Source organism: Saitoella complicata, assembly GCF_001661265.1.
Source record: "Saitoella complicata NRRL Y-17804 unplaced genomic scaffold SAICOscaffold_9, whole genome shotgun sequence".
NCBI lineage: Eukaryota > Fungi > Ascomycota > Saitoellomycetes > Saitoellales > Saitoellaceae > Saitoella > Saitoella complicata.
This window is the reverse complement of record NW_017567000.1, coordinates 94683-120498: the sequence shown is the minus strand read 5'-3', so window position 1 is coordinate 120498 and position 25816 is coordinate 94683. Positions and strand designations below refer to the sequence as shown.

At 52.2% G+C, this 25816-nt stretch overlaps 7 protein-coding genes across 7 annotated transcripts; 4 read left to right on the top strand and 3 right to left on the bottom strand.

Moving 5' to 3' along the window:
• Window positions 1-5: 5 nt before the first annotated feature.
• SAICODRAFT_18633 (midasin) lies at window positions 6-15910 on the top strand. Its single transcript, XM_019165985.1, has 3 exons — window positions 6-7673; window positions 7735-8067; window positions 8125-15910. Exons 1-3 carry the CDS (start codon window positions 186-188, stop codon window positions 15817-15819), a joined length of 15516 nt encoding a protein of 5171 aa, XP_019024705.1. The 5' UTR covers window positions 6-185; the 3' UTR covers window positions 15820-15910.
• A 641-nt stretch (window positions 15911-16551) lies between these two features.
• On the bottom strand, window positions 16552-18228 carry SAICODRAFT_221798 (uncharacterized protein). The gene has a single exon (XM_019166529.1). It carries the CDS (start codon window positions 18043-18045, stop codon window positions 16597-16599), a length of 1449 nt encoding a protein of 482 aa, XP_019024704.1. The 5' UTR covers window positions 18046-18228; the 3' UTR covers window positions 16552-16596.
• A 185-nt stretch (window positions 18229-18413) lies between these two features.
• Window positions 18414-19181, top strand: SAICODRAFT_6850 (uncharacterized protein; the record flags this gene model as incomplete). The annotated part of the gene is made up of 1 exon (XM_019170394.1): window positions 18414-19181. One exon carries the CDS (start codon window positions 18414-18416, stop codon window positions 19179-19181), a length of 768 nt encoding a protein of 255 aa, XP_019024703.1.
• Window positions 19182-19545: 364 nt separating this feature from the next.
• On the top strand, window positions 19546-20546 carry SAICODRAFT_18630 (uncharacterized protein). The gene has a single exon (XM_019165983.1). It carries the CDS (start codon window positions 19563-19565, stop codon window positions 20454-20456), a length of 894 nt encoding a protein of 297 aa, XP_019024702.1. The 5' UTR covers window positions 19546-19562; the 3' UTR covers window positions 20457-20546.
• Window positions 20547-21414: 868 nt separating this feature from the next.
• On the top strand, window positions 21415-23050 carry SAICODRAFT_29978 (translation protein). Its single transcript, XM_019167550.1, has one exon. It carries the CDS (start codon window positions 21420-21422, stop codon window positions 22824-22826), a length of 1407 nt encoding a protein of 468 aa, XP_019024701.1. The 5' UTR covers window positions 21415-21419; the 3' UTR covers window positions 22827-23050.
• SAICODRAFT_24823 (uncharacterized protein) lies at window positions 22948-23519 on the bottom strand (the record flags this gene model as incomplete). Its single annotated transcript, XM_019166805.1, has 2 exons — window positions 22948-23384; window positions 23444-23519. The coding sequence occupies 2 exons, from the start codon at window positions 23517-23519 to the stop codon at window positions 22948-22950; spliced, it is 513 nt and encodes a 170-aa protein (XP_019024700.1).
• Window positions 23520-23962: 443 nt separating this feature from the next.
• SAICODRAFT_29977 (MFS general substrate transporter) lies at window positions 23963-25021 on the bottom strand. The gene has a single exon (XM_019167549.1). It carries the CDS (start codon window positions 24978-24980, stop codon window positions 24048-24050), a length of 933 nt encoding a protein of 310 aa, XP_019024699.1. The 5' UTR covers window positions 24981-25021; the 3' UTR covers window positions 23963-24047.
• Window positions 25022-25816: the final 795 nt, after the last annotated feature.

Here is a 25816-nt window from a genome sequence, read left to right as displayed (position 1 = left end):
GATCTCCTACTCCTAGGTCAAAGTTCGATCGGACGTAGTTTTAGTCCAGGTGTATAGAGGCTGTTAGTCGCTTGTAGAAGTCGTTGCTCCAGATCGACCGAGTGCGGTGATAACGAGCTTATCGATACGACACGAGCAGTATCAGCATACATCCCCGAAGTTTGAATTACAGCTACGGTACGACAATGTCGGATACAGCAATGGCTGATGTTGAGGTTGAGGCTCCCACTACAGTCGTGGAGGAGCAAGAGCCGCCTATGCCGCTCTTCAACCCCCTCGCGATGAACCTCGCTGTCGCACTTTCCAGCATCGCCCCCATCATTCCCGCCGAAGCACACGCAATCCTCGCAAACCCCGCGACACCTACCGCGCAATACCTCGACACCCTCTCCCTTCTCGCGCTCGATCCGCGCTTCACACTCCACATCCTGGCCGCATACCGCCCCATCTTCCCCGACCTTGTTGCACGTTGGCACCAAGCCGTCGAGACACGCGTCGAGGATCTTGCGTGTGCGTTTGGTCGTGTGTTGGCGATAGCTCCACATGTTGCCGAGTACGCTGTTGAGTACCTCCATTGTGGTTCCTCATTCCTCCGCTCCTTGACTGGAGTTACGTCAAAGTCGACGGATGAGGAAGTTACGGAGTGCGACGCGGAACGTACGAAGGAGTTGTTGCTCGCTGCGTATAGGCTTGTGAGGTTCAAGAAGGATGCGTTTTTGGGATTGGTGGACGTTTCTACCATGTTTGCGTTGTTTAGGCATCCTTCGCTCCCCGTCCGGGCTCTTGCGATTGAGTTGTGGTGTATCACCCTTTCCGCTGCAGATGCTGCGCGTTTGGAGATGATTCGTGCGCATCTCGGTGAGGGGGCGGTTACGGGATCTTGGGAGGGTACGGAAGATATGGATTACGGGTTTATCTCGTATATGGAAGACAGGAGGGAAAAGATGGAGCAAGTAAAGTACATGAACCAGGACTACTTAACGGAAAACACGGACGCCCAGCCCCGCGTTCTGAAGGAAGAGGATTTGAGCCCCTTCACAGTTAATTTGTCGGGGATTTTGTTGCCGAGGTTTAGGGATGTTGGACCCCAGAGCACTCCAGTTGTTTTGACGCCGACCACGAAGAGGAATGTCGCGGCGATCGCGAAGGCTCTGTTGGGTCGCGCACCCATCTTGCTTACAGGGTTGTCGGGAAGTGGAAAGACTTTCTTGATTGAATCAATTGCGCACGCACTCGGTCGCGCTGAAGACCTCGTCCGCATTCATTTGGGTGACCAAACTGATGCGAAACTTTTGTTGGGAACTTATGTTACCTCCAACACCCCTGGTGAATTCACCTGGCAGCCTGGAGTGTTGACCAAAGCCGTCCGAGAGGGAAAGTGGATCCTTGTCGAGGACGTCGATAAGGCTCCTGCGGAGGTTTTGAGTGTTCTCCTGCCTTTGATGGAGAGAGGCGAGATTGGGATTCCGTCGAGGGGGGAGACGGTCAAAGCTGGACGTGGGTTCAGGATGATTGCGACCAAAACTCTTCCGGAGAGTTATGGACGGAGAAAGAAGCACCTCGAAGCCGAGACCGAAAGCGGCATTGGAGGGCATTTGTGGGAGAGGGTCGTGATTGAGCTCGCGCCTGAGGATGAGTTGTTGGAGATCGTGGCGAAGAGGTTTCCTGTCTTGGCTACGATTGCGGAACGGATCGTTGATGTGTATAAAGCTGTGCGGGAGACGTATCGTGACCCTGCGTTCTTTATGATGTCCAAGACGTCCCTTGGACGGGCTGTTACGACGAGAGATTTGGTCAAGTGGTGTACCCGCATCACTGCACTGTATGCTAGCGCTGGCATCACGAATCCTGATGCGCCCGTTAGTCAGGGATTACAGGATTATATCTTTGCGGAGGCTGTTGATTGTTTCGGTGGTATGATTCACACGATCGATGGTCGCGAATACCTTGTCTCGAGGATTGGGACTGAGCTTGAGGTACCGCCTGAGCGTGTTCAGTTGTTTTTGCGTGCGCATGTTCCACGTCACGCCGAGGATGAGGAGACGCTTCAGGTTGGAAGGGCTGTGATGAGGAAGAATGTTGCTGCCGCGCAGGCGATTTCGAGGAGGAAGAGACGCCCGTTTGCGACGACGGGGCATGCGTTGAGGTTGTTGGAGCAGCTTGGTGTTGCGGTTACGTTGTCTGAGCCTGTTCTCCTTGTCGGTGAGACAGGTACGGGTAAGACTACCATTGTACAGCAGCTCGCCGATACCCTCGGGCATAATTTGGTTGCGATTAACTTGTCGCAACAGACTGAGTCGGGCGATTTGTTGGGTGGGTATAAGCCCATCGACGCCAAGATCCTTGCAGTCCCGTTGAAGGAAAGCTTTGATGTGATCTTTGAGAGGACGTTCTCGATGAAGAAGAATGCGAGGTTCATGGAGGTCGTCAATAAAGTCTATGGTGCGCAGGAGTGGAACAAGCTCGTCAGGCTATTCCACGAGTCGGTCAAGTTGGCTGAGCAGAGACTCGCTACGCTTAATGCTCCCTCCGAGGAACCCACTAAGAAGAAGAGAAAGGTCGATCCGGAGCTTGTGGGGCTTTGGGATCAGTTTGCGAAGGATGTAGCCAACTTTGAGGTTCAGCAGAGTCAGATTAGCAAGTCTTTTGCGTTCTCGTTCGTTGAGGGATCGTTGATCAAGGCTGTTAGGAATGGTGATTGGCTTTTGCTGGATGAGATTAATTTGGCTGCTGCTGATACGCTCGAGTCCATCTCTGGGTTGCTTCAGGAGGGCGGTGGGTCGATTATGTTGTCCGAGAAGGGTGACATTGAGCCTATTAAGCCCCACCCCGAGTTCCGCATTTTTGCGAATATGAACCCTGCTACTGATGTCGGTAAGAGGGATTTGCCGAGTGGATTGAGAAGCAGGTTTACCGAGTTGTATGTTCACTCGCCTGATACCAACATGGATGATTTGTTGGCGATTATCAGGAAGTACATTGCCCATTTGTCGATTGGTGATGACCGTGCTGCGCATGATGTCGCGCAATTGTATATGAAGGCTAAGGAGCTCAGCGAGAGTAACCGATTGGTCGACGGTGCGAACCAGAAGCCGCACTTTAGTATTCGTACGCTTGCGCGGACGTTGACGTATGTTGGTGATATTGCGCCGGTGTACGGTCTTCGCAGGAGTTTGTACGAGGGATTCTGTATGTCTTGCTTGACGTTGCTTGATAAGGCTTCTGAGGCTGTTTTGAGGCCTATTATTGAGCAGTACACGTTGTCTGGTGTCAAGAATGTCAAGTCGGTTATCTCGCAGATTCCGAGGAGACCGACGGAGGGTGATTATGTTCAGTTCAACCACTACTGGATGCATCAAGGACAGTATCCTGTTCAAGAGGAGTTGCATTATATCATCACTCCGTTTGTCGAAAAGAACATGCTTAACCTCGTTCGCGCGACAGCGACCCGGAGGTTCCCGGTCTTGATTCAGGGCCCGACGTCCAGCGGTAAGACGTCTATGGTTGAGTACCTCGCCAAGAAGACCGGACACAGGTTCGTGCGTATCAACAACCACGAGCATACGGACTTGCAAGAGTACCTTGGGTCTTATGTCTCCGACAATGAGGGTCAGTTGAAATTCCAAGAGGGTCTCTTAGTGGAGGCTGTCAGGAAGGGTTACTGGATTGTGCTTGATGAGTTGAATTTGGCGCCTTCGGATGTTCTTGAGGCGCTTAACCGTTTGCTCGATGACAACAGGGAGTTGCTCATCCCCGAAACCCAGGAGGTCGTCAAGCCACACCCTCACTTCATGCTTTTCGCTACTCAAAACCCCCCGGGTCTTTATGGTGGACGTAAGGTCCTTTCTCGCGCGTTCCGCAACCGTTTCTTGGAGTTGCATTTCGACGACATTCCAGAGAGCGAATTGGAGGAGATTCTGTGCAAGCGCTGTCAGATCGCTCCTTCTTATTGTGCCAGGATTGTCGAGGTCTACAAGCAGTTGGCTATCCGTCGTCAGTCAACCAGGTTGCTTGAGCAGAAGAACAGTTTTGCGACGTTGCGTGATTTGTTTCGTTGGGCTGGTCGTGAAGCCATTGGATATCAGCAGTTGGCTGAGAATGGATACATGCTCCTGGCTGAGCGTGTCCGCAAGGATGAAGAGAAGGTCATCGTTAAGGAAGTCCTTGAAAAGGTTATGAAGGTCAAGATCGACGAGGCCGCCCTCTACAATGTCGCGGCGTTGCCCGAGTATGAGCTGTATGCATCGAAGTCCTTGTCCCAGGGCGTGGTTTGGACTAAAGCGATGCGGAGATTATATACCCTTGTATCTCATTCTTTGCGGTGGAATGAGCCTGTCTTGCTTGTTGGAGAGACTGGATGTGGTAAGACCACTGTTTGTCAGATGTTGTCGGATGCGTTCGCCAAGGAATTGCACATCATCAACGCACATCAGAACACGGAAACCGGCGATATCATCGGTGCTCAGCGCCCGGTCAGGAACCGGGCTGCAATGCAGACGCAGCTTACGAAGGACCTGTTAAGATTCTTTGCACAATATGCCCCGGAGCTGCAATTTGACGCTGACGCTGCTCCGACCGAACTGGTATCGGCGTTTCAGGGCTTGGATCTTGCCGGTCCTATATTCTCATTGCCAGAATGTACAGCAGCCATTGCACGAATCGAAGACGGCATTCGCCGAGTCAAGGTGTTATTCGAGTGGAGTGACGGTACCCTCATCACCGCACTGAAGCAAGGTGATCTCTTCCTTCTGGATGAAATCTCACTTGCCGATGATTCTGTCCTTGAAAGACTCAACTCTGTCTTGGAACCTGCTCGTACTATCACTTTGGCGGAGAAGGGCACCGATGCAAGCATCGTGACGGCAACTCAAGGTTTCCAGTTCTTTGCCACCATGAACCCCGGAGGTGATTATGGAAAGAAGGAGCTGTCCCCAGCTTTGAGAAACCGTTTCACAGAAATTTGGGTGCCGACTATGGGTGACCCTGAAGATGTCCTCCAGATCGTTGCTGGTCGGTTGAATGATAATGTGCGCAGCTTCGCACCTAAGATGGTGGAGTTCGCCGACTGGTTCGGCAGAACATTCGCTATTGGTGCATCTGCATCCACTATCTCCATCCGTGACATCCTGGCGTGGATTGGATTTATGAACAATGCGTCGAAGTCTATCGACGATGTGCTTGCACTCTTCCACGGTGCTTGCATGGTCTTTGTGGACGGTCTCGGCTCCAATGCGTCATCTGGGTTGGGAGTTGACCCTCAAGGTCTTCAGCGGGAGAAGTTGAAGTGTGTTAACAAGTTGTCTGATATCCTTGGTGCGGACTTGGTCGCTGAGTACAATCGTCGTTACCCAGTTCATGTTACCGTTGAGGTGTTCGGTTTAGGACCGTTCGTCATCCCTCGCGGTGAGCATGGCTACATGAACATGTCGTTCAACTTGCAGGCCCCCACTACCGCTGCGAACGCCATGCGAGTTTTGCGTGCTCTGCAAGTGCGGAAGCCTGTCTTATTGGAAGGCAGTCCTGGTGTTGGTAAGACCAGTCTTGTGTCCGCCGTTGCTGCAGCCGCCCAACAGCCATTGACTCGTATCAATTTCTCCGAGCAGACCGATCTTATGGATTTGTTCGGTTCTGATGTTCCGGTGGAAGGTGGTCAAAGTGGTGAGTTCGCATGGCGAGACGCACCGTTCTTGCGTGCCATGCAACAGGGTCATTGGGTTCTTCTTGATGAGATGAACTTGGCTTCTCAGTCTGTCTTGGAAGGACTGAACGCTTGTCTGGATCACCGTGGTGAGGCCTATATTCCCGAGTTGGACAGGTCTTTCACGTGTCATCCTAACTTCCGGGTGTTTGCGGCGCAGAATCCCGTTTCCATGGGTGGAGCTCGTAAAGGTTTGCCAAAATCTTTTGTCAACCGCTTCACACAAGTGTATGTCGATACTTTGACTGATGAAGATATGCTTCTGATTTGTCAGCATCTCTTTCCTGCTGCCGATGCTGAAACCGTGAGCAAGCTTATTCGCTTCGTGTTCCGGTTGCAAGAAGAAACTGTCATTAAGCGTTCTTTCGCACAAGCGGGAAGTCCATGGGAATTCAACTTGCGTGATACTTGTCGCTGGTTGGAGCTTCTCAGCACCTCAACTGGTTTGACTCAAGGATGCGAGCCTCATGAGTACTTAGACGTGATCGTCAAACAGAGACTCCGCACCGAGAACGACAAACACCGTGTTGACGACTTATATGAGGAGGTGTTCGGTTTCAGACCTCCTACCCGTAGCACTCATTACCAGATCACGGACTCGTTCTTTCAGGTTGGTCACTCACTCCTCTCCCGGGAGAAGAAGTCACAGCCGTGTTTCCTTGACACTTCCACAATCATGCAGAGTCAGCTCCTTCCTCTAGAGCTGATGATGACTTGCGTCCAACAAGCGTATCCGTGTATCGTCATTGGTCCTACACGCTCCGGCAAGACAACCTTGGTGAGGCTCTTGGCTGGCCTGACAGGTGCCACCTTGGATGAGCTGGCGATGAATAGTGACATTGATACTATGGACATCCTTGGTGGATTTGAGCAGATGGACATCATCCGCAAGTCTTCCGGTTTGTTCCAGGCTGCGTATCAATGGGCCTCAATGCTCTTGATTGATTTTGCGACGTCGCAGTTGACAGTGAGTTCCCAAGGTGATCTTGTGGAGCATGTTTTCACCTTATGTGCAACGACGCTTTCGGGCTCAGTTGGCGACGTCCAAGTTCTGGCGAACTTGCACATCCTTAAGGAAGCTTTGCATCTTTTGCAACAGACCTTCCCCGATGAAGCAGAGCTGATGTCTTTGGTGACCCGGACTGATGCCGTTTTGTCCGGCACACAAGGACCGACTGTGGCGCGCTTCGAATGGGTTGATGGTTTGTTGATGCGCGCAGTGGAGGAGGGGCGTTGGTTGATCCTTGATAATGCTAACCTCTGCAGTGCTTCAGTCCTTGATCGTTTGAACGGTCTGCTTGAGACTAACGGAACTTTGATAGTGAACGAACGCAGCATGCCTGATGGGTCGCCCAAGGTTGTTAAACCTCATCCGAACTTCCGTCTCTTCATGACCATGGATGCTCGTAACGGTGAGCTGTCCCGTGCAATGAGAAACAGAGGTGTCGAGGTTTTCCTTGGACCGGTCGACAAAACTTCCACTCCTCAGGATTGCCTACAGCAGTTGCGCCTTGCCGGCATCGTTCCAAGTCTTGACGAACGCCATGACGCGATTCGTCGTGCCCAGGAACATGCTCGCGCCGCTCAAATCGGTTCTCCTATGTGTGACATTGTGACCAATTCTTCCATCACTGGCGGACGAGGGTCTGCTACGGACTCAGCCGCCAATTTGATCCGCACTTTTGACCTAGTGTTGAGAGACTCTCAAGCAAGCAGTCTTTCCCCCAATGTGATGAACTATCTCCTTCGTGTGATTGTTGACTACGTTCCTCTTCACCTCCGGTCGACTCTGTTTCGTTGGTTGGTGTTGGTTATCAAGTTCGCCGATTCCACCGAGGATTTCAATACAACCATCCATGAACTTCATCACAGGTTTGCGTCTCTTCAGCAGCATCCCATCGTGCATACCATCATGCGTTTATATGTTGCAATTACTGGCCGTTTGAGCTTACAGGATTCTTTTGCGGCAGCACAGGTCAGCAATCTTGATTTCAAAGAGGAGGGTCACTGTGCTGATACGGTATATTTATCAATAGACAATTTACCCTATGAACAATTCATATTTGGTCCCTTCGTCTTCCGCTGTAGCATCTGATACTGGTCTTGCCGTTGCATCCTCTCTTGCCAGCTCTTATGATGTTCTCGACCGCCTTGTTCGTATGGAGGAAATCATGTCGCGTGTATCCCAGCGGTCTCTTTCACTGAAGCCATCCGCGATGACCTTCTTGGAGCTCTCCGCTGCGACGGCGAATGGCCGCGAAGTGGGTGATCAAGGGCGCTCATCGGAAGCGGTGTTCCCACTTCTGACTGCCAACATGACCGGTCTTGCAACGTGGCTCTCTGCCATCCCCGACAACGGGGATTCATTGGTATGTTGTCTTGAAAGATACTTGATAAATGTGTATAACATCCTAACTCGTGTGCAGGTCGTTGCTGAAAAGCTTGTCGAGTTCGTCGAGATCCTCGAAGATATAATTGCTTTGACCAACACCACCGATTTCGACACCAGCTACTTCCATGTTTACCGGAGTCTCCTGGAAGAATGGCTCGAGGCGAACACCTCTCTTCTTCCATCGGCCCTGTTCGAAACCTTCCGAGGGGCTCTCTTACGCTTGAGTGATTCTTTGATTATGACAACTGGCAGATCCATGGAAGTCATGTGGAAAACGATGCACCCAGCTGTTCCATCCTCAGCGGAGGCCTGGTCTGTATTCAACGATTTGTCCAGTCTCATTGAGCGCTTCGATTCGTTGGCTAAGCACACCCATAAGCTGGGGAACGTTGAGAGCATCGTCGAGATAAAACACACTTTTCTACTTGTGATGGCCGACATGTTGTCCAGCGATACGCTACCCTCAGCCGTTATGGCCAGCGCGCAGCCTTTGCGGGACATCCTTGCTCAATTGGAGCAGATTGAGGCGGCCCAGTCCGGGGCAATTGATAAGAGCTTGCATCAGATTACTAGCTGGTTGCTTGCAAGTAAACAACTACGTCTTATCTCCTCGTCCCAGTCCGGTTTGTCGAGCAGCTTCGAAGGCCTTCCCAACTTGAGGGAGATTTTGCATTTGGCGCACCATGCGAATACACCTACTTTGCGTCTTCTACCTTACGCCCTGTTATCCTCAAAGGCAATACAGCCTCATCAGCGGGCGGTCTTTGTGAGTCTCCTGCATGACTTACTTGAGGGACTCAACCCTGCTGATGATGGCGAAGATGCCACGAGGGGTCCAGCATCATTCCTGAGTGGCGACGTCACCAAGGCTGTGTTCAAAGCGCTTAAGGAAGTTCGCAAATCCGAAACGGGACAGGTGGATCAACGTGCACAGGAGTTCAAGGATTTCAGTCAGCATCTCTCCCGTCATGCGGCAGACATGACGGCCGACAAAGTGGATCAGTTCCTGTCAGTCCTCGTGGGCGAGTTCCTTGATTTGATCACAATTCATCGTCAGCATTACGATGCAGTCCAAGTCTCAAGTATCGAGGAATTCCTCGACGTTGTTCGCAGTAGCTTGGATTCACACGCAAACGCGGTCGACCTTGATGTCTTGTGTGCTCAGGCAATTTCCGACCTACGCTCATTTTGCACCGATATCCAGCTTCCAGCTGCTACTGATTATCTTTCAGATGCGCTGACCGAAATCGCGAAGACCGTCCAGTGGGCTACTGAATCGGTTTCGGAGCGGTTGGTGTCTTGCGGTAAAGCATGGGCTTCATTTGCTGCAGGCTGTCTTTACCTCTACGTGCCTAATGTACCCTTCGATCCTGCGATTGCGCCCCGCATCAAGTATGAGAGGTGGCTCAAGCAACGGGATGGTCTCAGCTCTTACCTGTCCGCCCTGCTGTTCTTCGGCGACCGCTTCACCGGTAACGTGGCCGAGCCTCGTCTTATTGATCTACAAAACAAGCTTCAGGCGAAGAGTGCACCTCCGCAAGGCAGTGTATCTAACATCGTGCGTCCTCCTAAGTCGCAAATGGGAACTCTGCACCGGGAGTTGTCTCAGTTCATGTCCTCCGTCTTGGATAACGGTCATTTGAGACAACTTATCAACGATCTGGACTCAGAGTCGAATAACGCCGTGTCTCAGGAGAAGCTCTTCCAGCAGACATGGACGCGCTTCTCGCAGCGCCTCCGCTCCGCTTATCCCATGTACAAAGACATGCTTGAGCCGTTGCTTGGTTTCATCGCCAATTTGAAGTTCGGCCTTTCAACCCTTGCGGAAGGTGTTCTCATCCGTCAGGTTGCCGACGCCTCCGAGCGCACAGAGCTCCTCGCCCAGCTCGTCAGTATCCCGGCTCTAGCTGGGGAACTTCCTGATGTCGAGAAGGTTTCGAGGGTCTTGCATTGCGCCACGGATATTGGCGCACCCAAGTACTTCGTGGAGAAATTGATGGTGTTCGTTGTCTCGCAGTTAGAGTTCCATTCTCGTCTCAAGGGCAATTTGACAGCATCTGACGCAGAACTTATGGAATTCATCTTCCGCCGATTTTACCAACAATGGTCCCTGGAACGGAAGAAGCAGCTGGAAGAAAATGAAGCAGATGCTAGCCTCTACAGGCACAAGAATACTGAACGCACCGAAGAGGAGCTTGAGGAGGAGTACAAGTTGATGTTCCCTGACTACGAGGATGTCGGTATGACAACAACTTTGTCGTCAAGAAGCGGAAAGTCCGATCGTGACATGCGCAGTAACATGCATTCCGACCTTATGGACATCCATGCCAAGCTCATGCTTGACGTTCGCCAACGCTCCCTGGGTGCTTCCGTTGCCAGCCTGGCCACCCTGCTCGAACAAGGTCAACAGCTCGCCAGCGATTTATCGGAGGCGGACGTCTTACCAGTGTCTGATGCTTCGGTCAGCATGGCTTTGCCATCACAAGTTCTTGCTGCTCAGAGTTCTCTTGCTTGGCTTAACGGAGTTAGTAGGGACGAATCATCGGAGGCCTTCTACGACTTCTACAAGGATCCTAATCTCCGGGAAACCAAACGTGTGATTCCACTTCTCGATGCACTCATCATCCGTGTAAAGGCCATTCTTGACGTCTTCCCTGAGCACGTTACTCTGCAAGATATTCGAGGTCTGGCCGAGCAGATCCACTCCCTGCCCTTGATCTCGCCTTTGGCGCAGATTCTCACAAAGCTTGAGCAGCTGTACGGGGTCGTTGATCAATGGCAGAAGGTGGCCAGTAGAGAGTTTTCCTTGCAAGCCCATTGCGATGGGATCAGAGACCTCATCATTTCTTGGCGTCGCTTTGAGCTCAGCAAGTGGCCACAGCTCTTCCATCTGCAGGACGAACACTTCCGCCGGGACGTAGGTCAATGGTGGTTCCAAATCTACGAGACGGCTGTTGCTAATATCCTGGATCTTGATGTTCAAGGGGATGATGTGAGTTCTCACATTCTTGAACTCGTCGGCGTTCTCAGCACGTTCCTCAGTGGGGCCAATGTTGGGCAGTACAAGGCCAGATTGCAGTTAATTCGCAACTTCGCGCAGTACGCTGCGACTATCGCTAAGTTTGATCCCATCATGGGTAAAATAGGCTTGGCCTTGGAGAATATTGCAGAGTACTTCTCTCTTTTCAGCTCTCAGATCGACAAATCCTTTGAGGAGAAAAAGAAAGCACTCGAACAGAAGATCACGGAAACGGTCAAGTTGGCTAGTTGGAAGGACGTTAATGTCTACGCTCTTAAGGCAAGTGCGAAACGGTCGCACGTCAAGCTATATAACACCATCCGCAAATATCGCGCCATCCTCGAGCAACCTGCAGCTGCTATTCTTCAGCAAGGTCTTGTCGCTGATCCTGAGATGACCAAAGAGTCTGGCAACGATGTTCTGACACCACGTGACGTCCAAGTCAACGTTCAACAAGAGGCTATTCAGCGCTCGGTGTCATTGCTTCAGGAATCCAACCATATCGATTTTAGCAGACGCCCTGAGCGTCTCGTCAACGTGGAGCTAACTGTTCGGAACATGTCTGGCATCATCTCCCGTTCTGACAGGAATGGGCTTTCGATTGGATCATCCCGTCATTTGGAGGACTTCACGTTATCGCTGCTGCAGGATATCGAAGAATACCGGAAGCTCACTCCCAGCGTTCTGAAGGAGGAGACTGAGAACGAGGTCAAGCATTTGAAGACCCGTAAACGAAAGGCTTTCACCGATGCCATGAAAGAGCTCAGACGCATTGGACTTAAGTCTAGAATGGCCCCCGAGGTTTTCAAGAAACAAGCCAACGTAAACGATCTCCTTGCTAGGACACCCGGTATTAGCGAAACCTGCGGTACCCATGCTGGAAGAGCAGTGCTGAAAGGCGTTAATACCTACTTCTACCGCATCCTGGAATTCCTTCCCCGAATTCGAGGGTGTCTGTTCAACCACTCCGAGGATATCCAGAAATCGGAGGTGCAGCGTGGTCAGTCCTTCGTCGAGTCACTTCTGACTCTCATCTTAGAGGAAAGGTCGCTTCTGTCCGGATGGCAGAGAGATCTCGAGGGTTTGCAGGTCATTTTGTCTGAATATCGCTCTTTAGCAGCGAACGGAGCCGTTGAGTGGTCTCTGGAAACCTTACCCGACCTGACGTGTACCGTCACGCCTGCTATGGTGTCCGAGGTCCTTATCATCTTGCGCCGCGCTTGCTCCGTCTTGGCGACTTCTTTGGAAGTCATAGCAGCTCAAAGTGAGTTGGCTTCGTTGCCGGAATTGCAGTCAGTGTCGGAGGCTCTGCGTGCCGAACTGCAATCCAGTTCTTCTATTATCAGGGACCTTGAGGAAAGCTCCGAGCATGAAAAGCATGTCCTGAGCACCTCGACATCTGCTGCAGTGTTCAGGGCACGGTCATGGTCGAATGCATTGTGTCAGCGTCTTGCAACATTGGCAGTTGACCATTCCAATCTGGCGTATATGCTTGAGCCAGTCCATGGCTGGTTGGTGAAGTCGTTCACCGTGTCGTTCCAACGTGATGATTCCTCACCACGGCGCTTTGACATCGCAGCTCTTGATTCGGGGTTGCAGAAGACTTGCGACTCCATCCTGGTTGCTATGCAGCGATTGCGTAAGGGCATATCGGAACTTACATCCATTGACGGCGAATCACTTCCTGACAACGCCGTCCAAACTATTCATAAGAGTAATGTTGCTTGCGTGAAGGCCCTTCATATCGCCAGCCTCATCAAACCTCTGTCTTTGAATCTGGAGACATTGGCTTCGAGTCTTTCAGTCAATACCGAGGAAGATTCTCTTCTGGTCCGCGCTCTGTTCGCGATGGCCTGGCCCATCATTGAGCAGTATGGAAGCATCTGCGAAGAGGTGTTCCTCCAGTTCTCTGAATACCACAGATCTGTGCAGAAGTCTATGTATGTACTGTCTAGTTCGTTCTTTACCCTTGCTTCGAAGGGGTTCTGTACGCCTCAAGCTCCTGAGCAGTCGCAAGCCGGCAACTCCAAAGGCATGTCAGAAGGTACCGGCCTGGGAGAAGGTGAAGGCGCAAACGATATCAGTAATGACATCAAGGACGATGAAGATCTTACTGACCTTGCACAGGAACCCGACAAGGAAGGGGACAAGGGCGACCATGATGCTGAGAAAGATGCCATTGAGATGGATCAAGATTTCGAGGGCGCTTTGGAAGACCTTTCTGGCAGAGAAGAGGAAGACGAAGGCGAGGACTCCGGTGACGAAGAGAACGAGGAGCTGGACGAGAACGTCGGGGATGTTGATGATCTTGATCCATCTGCTGTTGATGAGAAGCAGTGGGAGGAAGAAGCAGGGGATGATCTCAAAGATAGCGGGAAGGACGTCGATCAACAGCAGGGCGGAGAGGCGCAGCAACAGGAGACAAATACCGTTGCCAACGAAGATAAGAAGAAAGGTGAATCTGGCAGGAAAGAGAAGCAGGAAAGCGAAGGAGAGCCACAGGAGCAAGACGCTCAAGATCAAGAGATGGAAGAAGATGGTGAAGAAGATGTTGGAGAAGATGACAATCTTGAGCATCAGGATGGAGAAGGTTTACAGGATCAGCACATCCCCGAAGCCGAGATTCTTGACCTTCCTGAAGATCTCAACCTCAACGGCGAGGAAGAGAAGGAAGCTGAAGGTGAAGATGAGGACGAGTTTGACATGGATGGACTGGACGATATGCCTAAGGAGGATGTTAAGGATGAGCCATCTGAAAGTCGTGAGCAGGAAGACGAGGAGATGGCTGGGCCAGAGGAGGAGAAGTTGATGGAGGGGAAGGTTTCAGAGGAGGACATGGACGTGGATGAGAAGACTGAGGAAGAGCAGGAGGTTGCGGAGGAGGAAGGGCGGGAAAACGGACAGGAGGAAGAAGCTCAGAGCAATGAGGAGGAGCAGGAAGGGCAAGATGGACAGGACGAAGGCATGGACGAACAAGACCAACCTGTCTCCCAGGAGGACAAGCAAAATCCTCCTAAGAGTGATCAGAAGAACCTTCCGGCCCAGGAAGGTCTGCAAGGTCCGGAGGAGGATGCTGGTGACGACGGTGAGGATGCTGGCGCCGCTCAACGCGAAGATGGTCAGAAAGGAGCAGGTCAATCCGGTTCGGCTCAGGACGAACATCAAATGCAGGATCAAGAGGGTGAGCGCGGCGATCAGCAGGAAATTGCACAGGGTGCAAATGGTGGTGCCGATCGCGGCACTGACGCACCTCAGGATGCAAGCAAAGCGATGGAAGAGGCCGAGTCTTCTGGGGAGCAGGACCCTTTCCGCAGTCTTGGTGACGCCATGAACGAATGGAAGCGACAGGTTCGTGACATTCTGGACAGCACTCAACGTGAAGAAGAGCAGTCAGATGCTCCCGCCATCGCAGATGCTGAAGACTTTGAGTACATTGACGACGACGAGAAGAAGCATGACACACAAGCTCTCGGCAATGCCACGGAGGAGCAGGCGGAAACCCTCAGGGATGAGATGGCTGCTGAAGATCAGGAAGAGCAGGTTGCTCGTGCCCCGGCAGAGCGCCGTCCCGAAATGCCCGAGCCTGCAGACGAAGATGAGATGATGGCCGATGCTCCTGAGCAAGGTGAGCCCCAAGAGGACACCGAAGCCAAGCAAAGCGGCGCTCTTATTGGTACTCGTCCGGATGTTCAACGGGATCATGACGAGCTCCGCCAAGGCACATCTTTGGAAGACGGCCGGTATGACGTCGACTCAGACATTGATGAGATCGAGCAGGAGATACTTGACCTTGACTTGGATGCCATGGGTGATGTCGAGCCTACGCGCACTCTTGAAGAGGCTCGTGAGCTTTGGCAACGCCATGAGCAATCCACGCAGGATCTTGCTATTGGTCTTTGCGAGCAACTGCGTCTGATTTTGGAGCCTACATTGGCCACTAAAATGCGAGGTGACTTCCGTACCGGCAAGCGTTTGAATATGAAGAGGATTATCCCTTACATCGCAAGTCAGTACAAGAAGGATAAGATCTGGATGCGCAGGACCAAACCAAGCAAAAGGCAGTATCAGGTCATGATTGCTATCGATGATTCCAAGTCTATGGCCGAGTCTGAGTCCGTTAATCTTGCATTTGAGACCATGGCTTTGGTGGCTAAGGCGCTGACTCAACTTGAGGTTGGACAAATCTCCATCGTCTCCTTCGGAGAGCAAACCCGACTTGTTCATCCCTTCAGTCAACCCTTTACTTCCGAAGCCGGTACCAAGGTTTTCCAGCACTTCTCCTTCGATCAGCAGCGCACAAACGTTCGTGCGCTCACCGAAACGTCCGTCTCCCTGTTTGAGTCCGCACGTGCTCTTCAAGATATCCGTGCAGGCGGCGACGAGTTGTGGCAACTCGAGATCATCATCTCCGATGGTGTTTGTGAGGACCACGAAGCCCTCAAGCGTCTTGTCCGCCGTGCTCGTGAGGAGAAGATTATGATGATCTTTGTCATCATTGACGCTCTACACGGTTCCCGCAAGGATTCTATCCTTGACATGAACCAGGTGAAGTACGAAACTGTCAATGGGCAGATGAAGCTTAACATGTCGAGGTACCTTGACACATTCCCCTTCGACTACTTTGTTATTGTCCGTGATGTGAAGGAGTTGCCAGGTGTTTTGTCCAGTGCTTTAAGGCAATGGTTCGCTGCTTTGACGCAGAGCTCGTAGGTTATCATAGCATATCATCAGGTGTTTTCATATCTGTTTTTAGGCGTTCGGTACTTATTTAGGTTGCATTACTTAGGATAATAGAGATTGCATAATCTTCTACTTGTTACCCGTAGCCTTCCCACGACTGGTCACCTAAAACCCAAACATGTTCTTATCCTCCACGAAGCCTCAGTCTGCAAGAGAGAAATAGCAGGCATTTTGATCAAGGGCTCACTTTAAGACTTTCCTCTCAGGGCAGGCAATGCTGCCGTCTGTATCATCCCTGGCGGTCCACACAAAAATATCGCCGTATCCTCTGCAGGTTCAAACATGTTCTTCTCCTTTATGATCTTCTCATCGACGTGACCCTTCAAACCCTGCCACTTGTCACTAGGGTGGCTCAACACATGCGTGAGGTTCATCAACCCTTTCAAGTTCTTCACAAACTCTTACAGCTTCTCTTTCAGCAGGGTATCACCTTCGGTCTTGTTTGCGTCGACGATCCTGATCTCCGTTTCATCCCCTGCCGTGAGAATAATTCTCGCAATGAGGGAATACCAAACCCTTATCTCCTTCCTCTTCAGATGGAAATCCTCTTGATTCTCCATGTCATCTCCGTTTCATCTCGGTGTTGCATTCCCCACAACGAGCTCCCCCGCGCATGCTCGTCCGGTACACGGTCAAAACACCCGTGGGAACAATAAGAAACTTCCTGCTCCAGTGCAAGAAGTTCGTTCTACTTTCAGCAGTCTGCATTTGGTTATTGAATTTATTTTCTTTACCGACGTGGCTCTATCACCCCCACCTTCTAATAACCCTTCCAACATCCTTCCTCCTCCTTCCCTCCTCACCACCAACCTGCCTCAGTACCTCACCCATCCCCTCCCTAACCCCATCAACACCCCTCCTAACAGTCTCCACCTCCCGCCAAACCTCTCCATCGACATACTTCGGTTTGGAAGAGGTGGCAGAAGAGGCGTATAGCGCATTTCGGAGAGAGCGGAGGGTGCGCGAGGAGAGCGAGAGGGTAGAGGTGGTTTGCTGTGTGAGATGGGAAAGAGTTTCGCGTTGTGTGGAGGTGAGTTTTGACCGGATGTCTTTCGGGACTTTTTTTCGTCCATTCTCCGCTCGTGTATTCGTCACGGACGGAGGAGAAGGCGTAGGGACGGCTTTTGCGAGCTCCGCTGCTCCCAACCTGCACACTTCAGCGATAACCTCATCCCTCGCATCGACATCCCTTCTGGCTCCATCCACAGCCGCCATCCTTCCCACTAAGCACTCCAATGCGTTCATCGCCTCTTCCACATCCCGTCCATGGTTCGTTAAGCGCGCGGTCGTGACTTGGGATAGTAGTGGGAGGAGGGGTGTGTGGATCGTGCGCAATGAGTGGTCGAGCGTCAAGGCCGAAATCGAGTCCAACAAATCTCGTAAATCGCTCTCGAGCATGTCCGGGGTGACTTCGTCGTTGGCATACTTGCCATGAGTGGAAGGATTGAGGTATGCAGATAAAAACGCAACATCCACACGTGCCTTGACCGCCTCACTCTGCGCCCCATCCATCGCCTCAACTAACTCTTCGACATCTTTCTTGCTTACCACCTCATCACTCGTCGCGCAATTCTCGGAACAGAGAGAAAGGAGTGCGGCGTCGGTTTTGAAGAGGTCTTGGAGTGTGGGTTCGTGCGAGGAGAGGTGTTCTGACCATGATTTCTGGGAGGATTGGTGAAGTTCAGACAGGAGTTTTCGGGATTCGGCACGGACTTGTTCGAGGTCTGCGAGGAGGGTTGTAGTCGATCCCGTAAGTTCCTCTGTCCGTGTCTTTAGCGCGTCGTTCTGCGATTTCGCGGTTTCGGTTCGGGCGGATAGAGCGGATATGATCGTGTCGGACAAATTCGAGTTGTGTTGTGTCAAAACAGTCGTATGCCGTGTCAACACCGACGCCCGCGTCCTCAAATCACGAGCAAGAACCTCAAACTCGTCTTCCGTCCTCAACTCCCCTTTCATCTCATGCTCACCACTCTTAGACACTTGCGCATTTCCGCTCGTAGCCAGCCTCTCGTACAAAGCGAGCTCATCTTTCCCCAATACATTCTCCCGATTTAGTAGGAAGTCTGCAGTCAGCGCTGAGAGGATGCGCGCGGTGTCGGGGTGGTCGAAGGCCCATGCTATGTCGGAGGAGGTGAAGGGCGATGGGGAATGGTCATTGAGGAAGTCTAGGAGGGTTTCGACGGAGGAGGGAGGCATTGAAGCCTGGCAATGGCAGGTTGGTGTTGATGCTGCAGGTATTGAAGGCCGTGCGTCTGGTCGCGTCGAGGGTTGCCTGGGCCCGAGGCTGCCCGGGGGTTCAACCAATGTGGCAGGAATCGACTGGGTCTATCATTATCATTCTCAATAATCTTATTCGTGAATACTTTGAATTCCTGCGACGGCAGAGCACCCCCAAGACCACCCCCAGCTGTCATCCCGTATTAGAGACAAACTTCGCGGCGATTCCACCGAGTCACGGCCAACACACTTCACCACCAAAAAAAACCTTTAATTACCCACGCTCGCCTCGACAGTCGTCTTTAATCCTTTCTTCCTTTCCTCGGTCGTTTCTCTACAACCAATTCATGTCCGTCTGCTCCGATCATGACCCCGCTCATCACTCCCTCCAACAGATCGCGATCCACGTCATCGCAGGCATTCTGAGCTCCAGTGTGGGTGCGATGACACAGTTCATAACCGCTACGGACAAACGTCCTAACTCGCTCAAGACTCTTTACAAGAACGTCATGCGGGCCCGGCTGACAATCACTCCGACCGCCTCCCCCGGCCTGAAATTCGCGATTCACGATTATGTCCGTGCCGACCTCGCCGGCCGCCGTGGTTGCCGCATCAACGAACTCACCGGCCTCGAAGGCGCGCTCTGCGGATTCGTATCTGGTGTTGGACACATCGTTGGTTCGATGGGATTGCACACCGTCATGTTCAAGAAGGGGTGGAACACACCCCAGTTTAGGCGGGGTACGGCTAGGGAACTCGCATTCTCGAGTGTTTACTTCCCGTTGTTCGTGGGTATGAGGAACGCTAATACCTCACCCGACGCCAAACCAACGCTTTGGTCAACGGTATGGACGGGAACGATGGCGGGTGCGATTACAGCTGTTGTTGTTTCGCCGATTGATCTTGCGATTGCGAGACTTGGACAACAACCCTTGCAATCTCAGTACAACCGAAAGGCGATCGGTGTTCCGAAGATGAATACGGGGATTTATAGGCTCATTCCGCATAAGGGCGTGGTTACGTGGTTTACCGCTAGGGCGCTGATTGGAGGTCAGCTCTTCGGAGCGACTTGTCTGTTCTATGAGGGGTTGACGCGCGTGTGGGAGATTGTATGAGTGATGCGACGATGAGAGATGAGCAAAAGGCGACGCTGGACGACGCCTGACGTTCGTTACGAACAAAACGGTCTCTACAACAACACGATAGATGGATGACGCAAAACGGCATACCACCGACATACAGTATAGACTATGACGCAAAAAGAAGAGCAAAAGCCTCGGTTCGAAGATTACCTCGGCATAAAAATCTATAGAAGATCACCAAAAGCGGGCCGTACGGGATGCTTCCGTACGCATGGCCGTCAACGAACCTTAATTCGAAGCTTGGCGCAGATCTTGAAGGAGCGTGAATGGGAGGAGAAACAGATAAATAGTCGCATTTTACCACCCTAGACCATTAGATACTTAAAATATACTTTCACTTTCACGAACTCGATCATGTTCCCCAAGCTCACCTTCGCCCTCCTCCTCACTCCCCTCCTCACCCACGCCCAATCAATCCCCGGCCTCCCCGCCTGCGCTGGCTCCTGCTACGCATCCGCCCAGGCCTCCTCTGGATGTTCATCCGTCGACATAGCGTGTATCTGCTCTAACACCGCTTTCATTGAGTCGCTTGTGGGGTGTGTGTTGAGTGGGTGTGACGCGGCGGATCAAGCTACGGTTTTCCAGTTTGCGCAGACGTTTTGTGGGGCGGCTGGTGTGTCAGTTAATCCGAGTGGAATTGCGAGTGCTTATAGTGCTACTGCGGCCGGTACGGGTGGGGGGACGACGTCGTCGTTGTCTGAGGGGGTGGTGACATCGAGTGTACCGAGCGTGTCGACGGTGAGCGCGAACGCGTCCGCTGCAGTTCCAACTTATTGCGAGGGTCTTGTCTCCGTCTACGAATATTTCGCCAACCTCTCTTTTGCCTGCAACACCACCTCGAACTCCACGAACGCTACCTCCGCCAATGCCACTGGTACCTCCACCGCTCTCCCCTCCTCCTTGTTCACCGATGTTCCCATCAACCTGAACATCACCGCCAACGTCACCAACTCCACAGCCAGTCTTACCTCTGGATCATTCTGCACAGACATCCCCTCCATACTCGCCGACGTCTACCTCGCTCTCGGGGCTTGTGCCTCCCCGTCCACTTTCCCGAATGGGACGGATGGAGCGACGAATTATCTGAGTGAGTTTTGGAGTGAGTGGTGTGAGGTGCAGAATGCGACGGTAAGTGAGGGAGAGCCCTTGGGGTATAGTTTTGTGTGTGTGAGTACGAGTGCGGGTTTAACGATTACGGCGGGGGTACCGGTGGATAGTACCGTGGTCGCGACGAGTACGAGTATGTGATATGTAGACAGGTAAGGGGCGAGGAAGTGTTGATTATATGTTAGCCAAGTCTTTCATGCGAACCAATCTAGCTATATCACTACATGAGCTTTACCTATGGAGTTGGTCTGGTTGTAGACTCCTTCTCGGGCCCGTCCACTCAAATCGATATCGCGGGGAATACCGCTCCCCAGTTTCCGTGGCGCAGGTGGCACACCAAAAATACTTGGGACCGAGAGCTTGCTTCTAAAAATAGACAACGCATCATTCAGAGCGGCGACGATGTTGAGAACAAGATCTGTGAATGTCGCGAGACTAGCTGCTCGTCAGGAGTCAGTCTTGTCCCGGAGCACTGTCGTGGGCAGTGTTAGGGCCCCTGCGCAGCCCTCTGCGCTTCGTTCGCCGCTGAACGTTCCTTCTACCCGGTCATTCTCTGCTGTTAGACGGTTGCAGACTCTTGGTGCTGGTGTTGCTTACCGGGCGTTTTCTTCAACTGCTGCCGTGAGGGACGACGCCGTCAGTCTCGAGGATCCCTCTACTTTCCCCGCCGAAAAGATCCGCAATATCGCCATTATCGCTCACGTCGATCACGGAAAGACTACCCTCGTCGACCAACTTCTCAAGCAGTCCGGTACCCTCTCCTCCTCCCAACTGACTGGTCGTGTCATGGACTCCAACGACCTCGAACGTGAGCGTGGTATTACCATTTTGTCGAAGGTTACCAGTATCGTATACAAGGGACACAAGATCAACATCGTTGACACCCCCGGTCACGCTGATTTTGGAGGAGAGGTCGAGCGTGTGTTGGGTATGGTCGATGGTGTCATTCTTGTCGTTGACGCTACGGAGGGTGTGATGACGCAGACCAAGTTCGTCGTCAGGAAGGCTCTGGCGGCTGGATTGAGGCCTGTGGTTGTCATGAACAAGGCTGATCGACCAAGTGCGAGGATTGACCAGGTTGATTCTGATTTGATGGATCTGTTTATGAGTTTGGAGGCGTCGGACGAGCAGTTGGATTACCCTACGCTTCTTGCTTCCGCTAAGGAGGGATGGTCCGTGCCTTTCACTGCCGGCTTGGACGGACCGAAGGCGAATGGAATGACGGACTTGTTTGAGCAGATTTTGGAGAGTGTGCCAGCACCCGTCGTGGATCGTGATGCGCCCTTCAGTATGTTGGTTACGCAGACCGATCGCGACGAGTTTGTGGGTAAGCTTTACCTTGGTAAGGTCAAGTCTGGTGTTGTCAGGGCTGGTTCCAACATCAAGGGTCTGGATGAGGAAGGAAAGGAGATTGATGTCGGACGTGTGACGAAGGTCTTTTCCCGTGTCGGGTTGAACAGGATTACGGTTAACGAGGCTGCCGCTGGTGATATCGTCTCTATTGCCGGTATTCAGAAAGCTACTGTCAACTCTACTATCTGTGACCTGGCTGTTTCGGAAGTCATTCCCTCTACCCCGCTGGATCCTCCCACTATTTCCATGATTATCTCCCCCAACGACTCGCCCCTGCTCGGAACCGAAGGTACTCAGTTGACGGCATCGTTGTTGAAGGACAGATTGGAGACTGAAGCACAGACGAACGTTGCACTTAAGTTGCACTCTGCACACGATGGTATCGATGTACGAGGACGAGGTGTCCTCCATCTCGGTATTCTTCTCGAGACTCTCCGTCGCGAAGGCTTCGAGTTGAGCGTGTCTCCTCCCACTGCATTGTTCAAGCGCGGTCCTGAGAACACCCTTCTCGAGCCCGTGGAAGAAGTCACTGTCGATGTCGACTCTGGAGATGCTGGTACCGTTATCGAGAAGTTGAACAAGAGGAAGGGTGAGATGAAGGACTATGTCGAAGGTGACGACGGAAAGGTTAGATTGGTCATGGAGGTGCCCGCACGTGGTTTGTTGGGATACGTCGGTGGTGAATTCAAGAACGATACCCACGGTACCGGTGTCTTGAACCACACTTTCCACTCCTACCAACCATTCAAGGGTGAGATCGCCACTACAAGAAAGGGATCCATCATCTCCATGTCAGCTGGTGTCGCAACCTCCTACGCTCTTGACATCCTGCAGCCACGAGGTATCCTCTTCGTCACCCCCGGACAAAAGATCTACGCTGGTCAAATCGTCGGTGAACACTCAAAGAGCGATGATATCGAAGTAAACCCCGTCAAGCAGAAGCAGCTTACCAACATGCGTGCTGCTGGAAAGGACGATGCAATGGTCTTGTCGCCGCCGAGGATCATGACGTTGGAGGAGGCTGTTGCGTATGTTAGGACTGATGAGTGTATTGAGGTTACCCCGAAGAGCATTAGAATGAGGAAGAAGATCTTGGATGCGGGACAGAGGAAACAGGCGGGAAGGAGAAAGGATAAAGGAATGACTATCTTGGATTAGAGAGGCGTTTAAAAGTACATCGATCATTAACTGAATTTACCACCCATACTTATCTCTCGCCGTACAATTCGTGCGTTATGTGAGATAAAGATATCAACCCATCCGTGGCTAGAACCCCAAATTACATCAAAGCCAAATCCTTCAACCCATTCAAGAACCCAAGACCAACCAAACTGAACCTGATGGCATTCAATCCCCTCCATGTGTTCAACAATCCCAAAGCATTCTTGTCAAATGCCTCACTCGTCTCTCCTGCCTTTGCCCTCTCCTCCAATGCAAACAACTTGTTGTTTGTTGGACCAATACCAAAGAGGGTGAACGGCAACGCGGTGACACACAATCCCATACTGAGCAAGGCGGAGTTGCGAAGCGCAGGGCTCAAGTAAGCAACCAACCCATACGAAGCAGCACTAACCACGGCCGTAGGCGCAAAGAAAGCCTTCCCACGCTCATAGAAGCGGCGCCAAATGGTGAGTTGGTACTTGAGCGGGAGTTCAGTGGTGGATGAGTCGGCAAGGACGGCCATGACACCCGTGGACGAGTTTGCAAAGTTTCCGACTATGGAACAAGTTAGAAACCAGAAAACAGTGAGGATCGAGGGGAGAGTGAGGAGGAACCTGCGAAGACTGCACTGCCGACTACGCCGGCGAGTTGGGCGAGGATCACTGGTTCTTGGAGTTTGGAGAGAGACATCGTTCGATGATCAGGCACTGTAGCTCGTCTGTAGTTGGATCGGTCTTTTATGAGGGCCTTGCAGATAGCAGAGATGAGTCGGCGTTCGGATCATTCATACCGCCGGCTGCCTGCATACCGGGACAAAGCAGCCGAGCGATTCCGCTAGGCATGCACCCCAGCCGCCCTTGCAGCTCCCAAGTCTCCCGCACCTTGAGTCCAACCTTCGCACAAGACCATTCCTTGTTTCTTATTCCAGCTGAGCCATGCAATTGTTACTACCACCGGTCACGATGAGGATGCTGGAGCAGGATGAAGCGCGTTCGGGAACCAATAGCAGGGGAGGAACGGTGAAAAGAATGAAAAATTGACGGGAGTTGCAGGGATGGCAAAACGCCTTTACGACATATTGCCCGGTTGATGCTTTGCATGGTTTCTTCTAGGCAAGTTATGCACGAGGTGTTAGCGGTTAGATAGAAAGCTGTTTCTTGTTCATCATGACTGTCACAAGCTTCGTGTATCGTACACTCCCGGTAACGTTCCTACATCTCAAATCTTCCCTCCAATAGTATGCTCCACATCCTCCACACTCCTCGGCTCCAAACTCTTCTTCACGGGATTCGCCGCCTCGAAAACCTCATTCAACTCCTCCAACGTCCTCCCCTTCGTCTCCACAAAGAAGAAATAAATCACTGTCCACTCAATCATATCCCAAAACACGAACACCAAATAATACCAATACCCAATTGACCCCATCGCTGCTGAGCCGGAGTAAGAGCCGACGGCGGAAGCGATGTTCGAGATGAGTTGGCCGAGTGCGTTACCCTTGGCACGGGTTTCCATGGGGAGACATTCGACGATGTAGCCGGCCTGGAGGGGCGTCCACCCGAAGGAGAAGATCGCGCTGAAGAGATAGACGAAGACGATGGCGGTGTAAGACGCTCCGGTGTTCCCATCGACGATGGCGTAGTGCGTACAAGCGGTGATGACGGCGAAGATCACAATCGCACATCCTAGGGTGTATAAAAGGAGAGGACGACGGCCCACGCGGTCCGACGACCATGCACCACATACGGAGAAGATCCATCCCACGACGGGGTTAAGGCCGTTAAGGAGAAGTTGAGTGTGCGGATCTGAGATTCCTGCGCTGCTAACCATGAATGGGAAGAAGTAGGAGACGACGGCGTTTCCGGAATACTGTCCGAACCAAGCCATGCCAGCGACACAGATTAACCTTGCACGAGCGGATTTGGTGCTGAAGAGTTCACGGTAGTCCCACCATGCGGTGTCGGAAGTCGACGAACGGATCTGTGTTTCCATTTCTTTCATCTGCATGGTGACAAGGGGATGGTGGATGTCGCCCTCTCCATGATACTTGCCCAAGATCTTCGCAGCTTCTTCGTGTCGATTATGCGCAACTAACCACCTCGGGGACTCCGGCAAGAACCATACAAATGTACAGACAATCCCAGACGTGATCATCTGACACCACAACGGCACCCGCCACGCTCGGTTATCGGGAAGGAACGCTGTCGCATATGCAACCCAACTCGCGATGATACTCCCAACATACCACATCGTATTATACAACCCCAACTGCGTACCCCTAAACTCCGGATGCGCAAGCTCACTAACATAGGTCGGCGCACTCGTCGCGCAGAACGCAACGCCTGTGCCTAGGATGAATCGACCACCCATGAACATGCCTTTGGAAACCGAGGGAGCTTGGAGACAGGTTGCGACGATCACGAGGAAGGAGCCGATGAACATTCCAGAGCGGCGGCCGTAGCGGTCGATGATGGGGCCAACGAGGATGACGGCGGGGAGGCAGCCGAGGTTGTAGATTGCGAAGACGATGCCGGTTGAGGAGCCGGCTTGGGTCATGCCAAAGTACTTTTGATATTCCGTCATGGCGTTGATGGCACCCATCAAGGATCCATCATACCCATTCAAAGCCGAACAGAGGAAACTGACGGAGAGGATAAGATAGAGTTTGATAAGGGACCATGTCCAGGCGCTTTGTTTGTAGGTTTGGACGACGACCTCCGCAAGAGCCGGATCGCTGCCAATAAATTCGATGTGAGTGATATCGTGTTTTTCGGTGGTGGGGGAGTCCATGGTGGATCAAAGTTGTGTCGAGGAGTTGGGAGGATATGGAGTCGAGGGGCCCTCCTTATATAGAGAGGGCGGTTATCATTTGAAGCTGGAGTGACCCGTTCTTCCTCTTCCCAAGATGATGCTGAAGGTCATGAGACCGGTACATCCAAGCCTTTGTACGTTTGCGGGGGTACCAATACCAGAGCAAATCGCTCCGTATC

Coding starts and splice junctions, on each gene's coding strand:
- SAICODRAFT_18633 (XM_019165985.1), top strand. CDS start 186: ATGTCGGATACAGCAATGGCTGATGTTGAGGTTGAGGCTCCCACTACA. Junction 7,674..7,734: donor ATTCTTTTGCGGCAGCACAG/GTCAGCAATCTT, acceptor ATTTATCAATAG/ACAATTTACCCTATGAACAA. Junction 8,068..8,124: donor CCGACAACGGGGATTCATTG/GTATGTTGTCTT, acceptor ACTCGTGTGCAG/GTCGTTGCTGAAAAGCTTGT.
- SAICODRAFT_221798 (XM_019166529.1), bottom strand. CDS start 18,045: ATGCCTCCCTCCTCCGTCGAAACCCTCCTAGACTTCCTCAATGACCAT.
- SAICODRAFT_18630 (XM_019165983.1), top strand. CDS start 19,563: ATGTTCCCCAAGCTCACCTTCGCCCTCCTCCTCACTCCCCTCCTCACC.
- SAICODRAFT_29978 (XM_019167550.1), top strand. CDS start 21,420: ATGAGTTTGGAGGCGTCGGACGAGCAGTTGGATTACCCTACGCTTCTT.
- SAICODRAFT_29977 (XM_019167549.1), bottom strand. CDS start 24,980: ATGATCACGTCTGGGATTGTCTGTACATTTGTATGGTTCTTGCCGGAG.